The following is a 6339-nucleotide window of genomic DNA, read 5'->3' as shown; positions in this document are numbered from 1 at the left end:
ACGTGCAAATGGCTGAGCACTCCACAGACACGTGTACCCTTAACGTAGTTCTCGGGGGATATTCAGCGTGACACAGTGTGACAAGGCTGACCCTTTGAATTACAGGCACAACAGAAACAGGAAGTAAGAGAAAGTTGTGGTGAAAGAGAACAGCAGGGTTCGCCACCATCCCCTGCCGGAGCCTCGTGCATCTTTAGGTGTTTTCGCTCAATAAACACTTACAACGCCCGGTCTGGGAATCGAAACCACGATCCTATGATCACGAGTCCTCTGCCCTAACCACTGGGCCATTGCTCCTCTACATAAAATTAAATAATAAGGGTAGAATTTGGATATTCATCAATTAAAACCAGTGGCTTAGTATATCTAAAAATTACGAAGATTAAAGTTTGTGTTAATTTTGTATATATATATATATATTCATATAAGTTTATCAATTTTTGTTGCAAGATTAATGATATGAAATCGGGTGTTGAAACAGATGTTGTTGTATTTCGGAATGGTCAAATATATAGTGCGTGGGTTTATTTGGCAAAAAAATAAATAAATAGATAACCATGGAGAGAGATGGATAGAAAGAGAGAGAGAGTGAGTGAGAAACTGAGAGACAGAAATGCATGATTTGTACATATATGTATAATATATACATACATGCTTGCATATACATATATGCATGTATGTATACATACGTATATACAAGATATATATGTAGATACACAGACAGACAGACAGACAGACAGACACATAGATAGATAGATAGATAGATAGATAGATAGATAGATAGATAGTTGGGTATGTATGTCTTTGTGTGTAAATATGTTTGTATGTATTTGTGTGTGCTTTATTATGAGAATATGATACGGAATTGTTTCCAGAATTTACATTAATTTATATCCCCCCTCCACTAATATCACCTGTCTCTTCATATATACAATGCAGATGAGGAAATAATATCAGTTGGATTAAAAGTAGAGTGCGAGGTGTAAGCCAGTGAAGGGTCTTTTTTGTTTGACAACATTTAATGCCCAAATTACACAATCACATAGTAAGTAGTAAATGTGTACGATACAGTAGTAAGTATACAGTGAGAAGTTCTGCTATAGTATAATTAACGGTAGTTTTCTAAGCTGACTGCCCAAAACGCAGGTGTTTTCTTGGTATTTGATAAGAGAATGATTGTCACTAACGAGACAACATCTATCTAATGTAAATGAAAAACTCAGTTTTAAGTAAATCTCTGTTCAAACCAACTTTTGCTACGGAAATCAATGCGACAGGGATTTCTTTATAACTGGTTCACATCTAGAATACTTCACACACACGCACACACACACCTATATACGCATATATATATATATATATATGTATATATATATATATATATATATACACACACATTGACAACTAGTATATCACTTACTGTTGCAGCATTATTATTAATTTCAAACTAAAACCTCCGAGTTGGCAGAATCGTTAGCACACTTCGGAGTTCAAATGCCGCTGACGTCGAGCTCGTATTTCATCCTTTCGAGGTCGATTAAATAAGTAAGTACCAGTCGAGTACTGGTGTCGATGAAATCAACTGGACCTTACCCTCAAAACCGCCGGTTTTCATGCCAAAAGTTAAAAAGAATTATTAATGTTAAATTGTTTATTTTATGGTGGTGGTAGTGGTGGTGCTTGCAACAGATCTTCAATGTGGTTCATTTACGCTTTCATTTCTAGTGATTCTGTTAAAGTACATCTAAGTTGGTAGGGAGAGTATTTTTTGTGATGCTATTTAACTATTTTGAGAAAACTCTTGTGTCTAATAAACATTTTAGCTTAAGGTTTAGCTTCGCCATCATAACATCTAGTATTTCGATGGGAAGCACACTCCGACTGGGGAGGACGCACAATATTTGATACTAACTTAAATTAGCTGCGCAATGGTGAGGGTTAAAAGTACCCTCAAATAGAGTACAAAATTCATGCAATAGAATTCATGCTCCCTTTAAGAACTGCTCCAATAATACAACTACATGATATTTTAATTTTACATATTTGAATGTCGAGTTGTTTACAATGCTACCTGGTTTCACATCAGAATAAAACGCTTCGTAGTTTCATATTGGAACGTGAAGACGAATTGATAGCTCGCTATACCATAAAATTTTGTGTTAAATAGAGCTAAAAACCTACAGAAACTTATGAAATGCTTCAGTTTGCTAACGAAAATACTCGGAAGAGTCAGGCATTTGTTTATCGCTGGCACAGGAAACCAAGCAAACAAGTCCACCAGAGAGCTCATGGTGTTCCTTTCTTTGACCCTCTGTCCAGACATTCTTCAAAGAGTACTTTGTGGAGGTTTTCAGGGGTTTCAGAAAAAGATTTCGCCGCAAAGGTCTGTAGCACCCGCACCAGGACAATGCAGGTGCTCTGGCCTTTGGCACTTGCATTCCTCCTGATAAGCAACTACTTGACAGAGATGGGCTTCAAACTGTCTCTCACTCTCCCTACAGTTCAGACCTTGCTCCCTGTGACTTTTGCTTGTTCCCTAAGCTGAAGGAAAATATGAAAGACCTTGTGACAAGGGTCCTAGACTTCTATGGAGGATTCAGGTTGTGGCTACAACGCTACAACTAGTGGCATTGACGTCAGAGCATCCTATGTTGAAAGTGTTTAAAGTTTGGTATTTCTTTGAAATTAATAAATATCTCTCCTGCAAAACTCTCAAAATATCTGGAATGCGCCTTGTATAGTTTATTTATATTTGTAAGAGAAACTAACCGCTAAGAGAAATCTGTTGGGACATATATGTTTCATGGTCTACTGACGTTGACAAATACTAAGGGATGTTTATCACCACTTTTTCTGAAAGAAGGATTTCAGCAATCAAAATATTGGTAAAATTAGAAGATAATAAAGCAGTATCTAATTAAGCGGCCATTAAAATTTTGTGTTTACTCTGGAGTTATATTGTTATAACTGGAATTATGTTTGCCATACAAAGCAATACAGTGTATGATTCAAACCTGGTGCTTTGAGTGAATAAATATTCTTCCACTTCACAGTGGTACTGTAACGTTGCTAACTGCAAACCCCTACGGTACAAGGGTTATGAAAACCGCTCAATAGTGGGAGCAGTATTCTAGCCAGACAGTTCACGAAAATAGCGTTATACGCTACACAGTTGAGATTGTAATATTCTTACATTCTAATTTTGGCACAAGACTAGTAATTACAGAGGAAGCATAATTCGATTGCTTGACTGATACTGTATTTAATCGATTTCGAAAGAATGAAATGGAAAGTTGACTTTGACGGGATTTGAACTCAGAATGTAAGAGTTCTGAAAAAATATCACTAACTTTATTTTCTCCGGCACAGTTCAGTCAGCTTCCGGCTTTTGTTGAAATTTCAATATAATATGGTCTGATGGTTGGCCGGTTGTGAAACATTGACCGAGTAATCGATTTAATTGAATGCAGCAATTATTTCTTGAATAATATAACAATAGCAACATCGTCGACAACAATAATGACAGAGACAACAGTATTACAACGCCTAATATTTTAGAGCTTGTAGTAACCTGAATCTGCGATATTTATGTCTTTTGAAGGTTTATTAACCATGAAAGTAAATAATAGAAATCTTGATTTGGGCTGAAATCGAAGAGTTATCTAGATTTGCTTTATGCTGTTTATCATAGGAATTGTAATAAGGGTGTCGTTGACCTGAATTTGTAAGATGCAATTAAGCTGTATGCGTATTTTAAACCTAAAATCGTTCTAGATTTAGAGTTCCCTAGAGGGACCTCGTTTACATATATTACTAATAATATTCAGTACATATACATGCACTAATGTATTGGAAGTCTATCTAGTAACGGAAGAATGTAGAAAAATACACTAATAAAATACTCGATTCTACCGTTGCTTACACGTTTGAAATATTCCACCATGAAGCATGTACATAGAGCTGCATGACAGTGCCGTTGAGTAACGACACTTGAAAGCAGAGTACATTTGTAGCAAGAGAACGAGTTGTATCAATTGTTAGTTGACTATCTGCCACCGAATGGTGAAGACAAAACATTAAGAAAGGAAAGAAATACGTGTTACATACTGTTTCTCATGCTGTCCCATTCGGAAGATTCGATTCTGCGGTCATTGTACTGGACACCAGCAGCTGCGAACAGCATACGGCAGATCTCAGCACGGCCACGGTGGTTGAAGTAGTGGAGTGTGTAGGAAGGCATGATTGATGTTGGTTTTTAGTGTTAATCGACACTGGAACGATCAGAGAAATTGGAGGTGAAGAGTCTTGTTGCTTGAGAACCGGACTGTTGCTTGCTCGTTTAAAAACTGCCGTTTATATAGCTGAGGTGAGAAATTACAAGCGATGACTAAATGTCCTAATGTTAGATGTATTATCATTATCGTTGAATAAAGAATTTCTGATGATAGCTACAGAATTAAGTCATAATTATACCTGTAACAATAGCAGCTACATGTAATGGTAGTTCTTTTCTTGCCATGGACATGATCAAATTGACTCCGTCTAATTCAATTTTCAACTTGTATCAATTTTAAGCAAATTATAGTCTCCGGGTGCGTTTCTATTCCTTCACTCTTTCTTTCGAGAAGGTAGTGTATTGAAAAAGAGAGTACGTTTAAAAAACAAAATTAGCACTTTGGAAAATTTTGTCTCCATTCCTTTACGGTATAATTTTCGTGAAACAAAGATGTCATTTCCTTCTAATTGAATCTTTTGTTACATCCAGGTCCCTTAGACTACGCATATCAGTTAAAATCCTTTTTATAGGATTGTTACGTATATAGGATTATGCCGGATAATATATTTAATTAATCATTTAATTTTTTTTATTATTTCAAGTAACAATGTTATAGTAGATTCGAGTTTTTGACCTATCGTTTACTGTTCTTAAGCTTATCTTCTCGACCATATTACTCCTACCATAGTTTCAGAAGTTTCTTAAAACCGAGCCCTTTTTTTCTACTGGTTTTATATATGGGGAATAGTAAACATAAAACAAACTAAGATAAATATTTACAGGTTAATATTTGCAGATTAATTAAGAACAAATTTCGAGTATATTTTAAGTATTAAACCAAATGAGGATGCTGAAATAAGAGGTGAATGAGTGAGCAGTCAATATAAATATTTTATTTCTCTAACTAATTATAATATATCCCAACTTAAAATTCATTGTGTGTATGAATGGGCCAACACATAATAATTACTTTTGGTATTGGTTTTGTTGCTTATATATTTATCGGTTGTGGAGGCGCAATGGCCCAGTGGTTAAGGCAGGGGACTTGCGGTCATAGGATCGCCGTTTCGATTCCCAGATCGGGCGTTGTGAGTGTTTATTGAGCGAAAACACCTAAAGCTCCACGTGGCTCCGGCAGGGGATGGTGGCGAACCCTGCTGTACTCTTTCACCACAACTTTCTCTCACTCTTACTTCCTGTTTCTGTTGTGCCTGTAATTCAAAGGGTCAGCCTTTTTAGCTGTAAAACACATACAAAAATGTATACACGAAATCTTGATTCTCTTGAGAACACTCGAAATGACGTGATTCCTGAATTCTCTCTTTCCTTCCTCCAGTATTTCTTATGTACATGTATGTGATATATGTCAAACTCATATTATGACTGCGTACACCAACATTCAGGATGTTTGGTCGCAATTTGACAGTTTGCAAAAAAACGTAAAGAATACAAAATATCACATTAAAAAACATATATATATATTTTTAAATTTCAAAAGCTATAATTTAGATTATGGCTCGGCGAAAAAATTTAACTCAAATTAGTCATCTTCAAATTCTTTCATGGCTTCAAGACATATAGCGGACCTGGCGCAAGCGTTGTACACTGTAACCCTGGGAAGAAGTTCTTCGAACATCTCCTTTATCTTTCCCACAAGCTCAGCATTGGTGGTTTGTGTCTCTGAACAGTGTTTCCCCGCATAGTAATCCATGAGATTAGAATCGGAGGTATTTGAAGGCCATAACACGGGACTAGTGAAGTCGTAGAAATTCTCCGATCACCACATCTGACTCTTTACAGGACCGAATCCTGCTGCGATGCATATAGCCTTCCAGCAGCAACCCTCTCTTGCTAGGGTTTGACCACAGTCTTTCACACATTCATATAGCCGTCTGAATTGAGCCTAATGCCCTGCTCAAAGACGTGGGGACAAATTCCACTGTACTGGTTCATTCGTTTTGCCTGCTATGCCAATTTCCGATGGCCACGATTTCAAAGTGTCCGTTGTAGCTATCCATATCACGTGGTATAGCCCTACAGAGTACTGAGCAGCACTCATGATG

The 6339-nt window shown here is 36.7% G+C and overlaps 1 protein-coding gene across 1 annotated transcript in view; it reads right to left on the bottom strand.

Annotated features, from left to right (window-relative positions):
- LOC106869775 (S-crystallin 1) overlaps positions 1 to 4330 on the bottom strand; it is a 9995-nt gene extending 5665 nt beyond the window's left edge. The window contains 3 exon segments of the mRNA XM_014915635.2: positions 4108 to 4139; positions 4141 to 4194; positions 4196 to 4330. Of these exon segments, the coding sequence (XP_014771121.2) occupies positions 4108 to 4139; positions 4141 to 4194; positions 4196 to 4240 (131 nt within the window). The 5' untranslated portion in view covers positions 4241 to 4330.
- Between the last annotated feature and the right edge of the window lie 2009 nt (positions 4331 to 6339).

Source organism: Octopus bimaculoides, chromosome 5, assembly GCF_001194135.2.
Source record: "Octopus bimaculoides isolate UCB-OBI-ISO-001 chromosome 5, ASM119413v2, whole genome shotgun sequence".
Classification (NCBI taxonomy): Eukaryota; Metazoa; Mollusca; class Cephalopoda; order Octopoda; family Octopodidae; genus Octopus; species Octopus bimaculoides.
The sequence above is the reverse complement of the archived record's forward strand: the minus strand, read 5'-3'. Positions and strand labels throughout refer to the sequence as shown.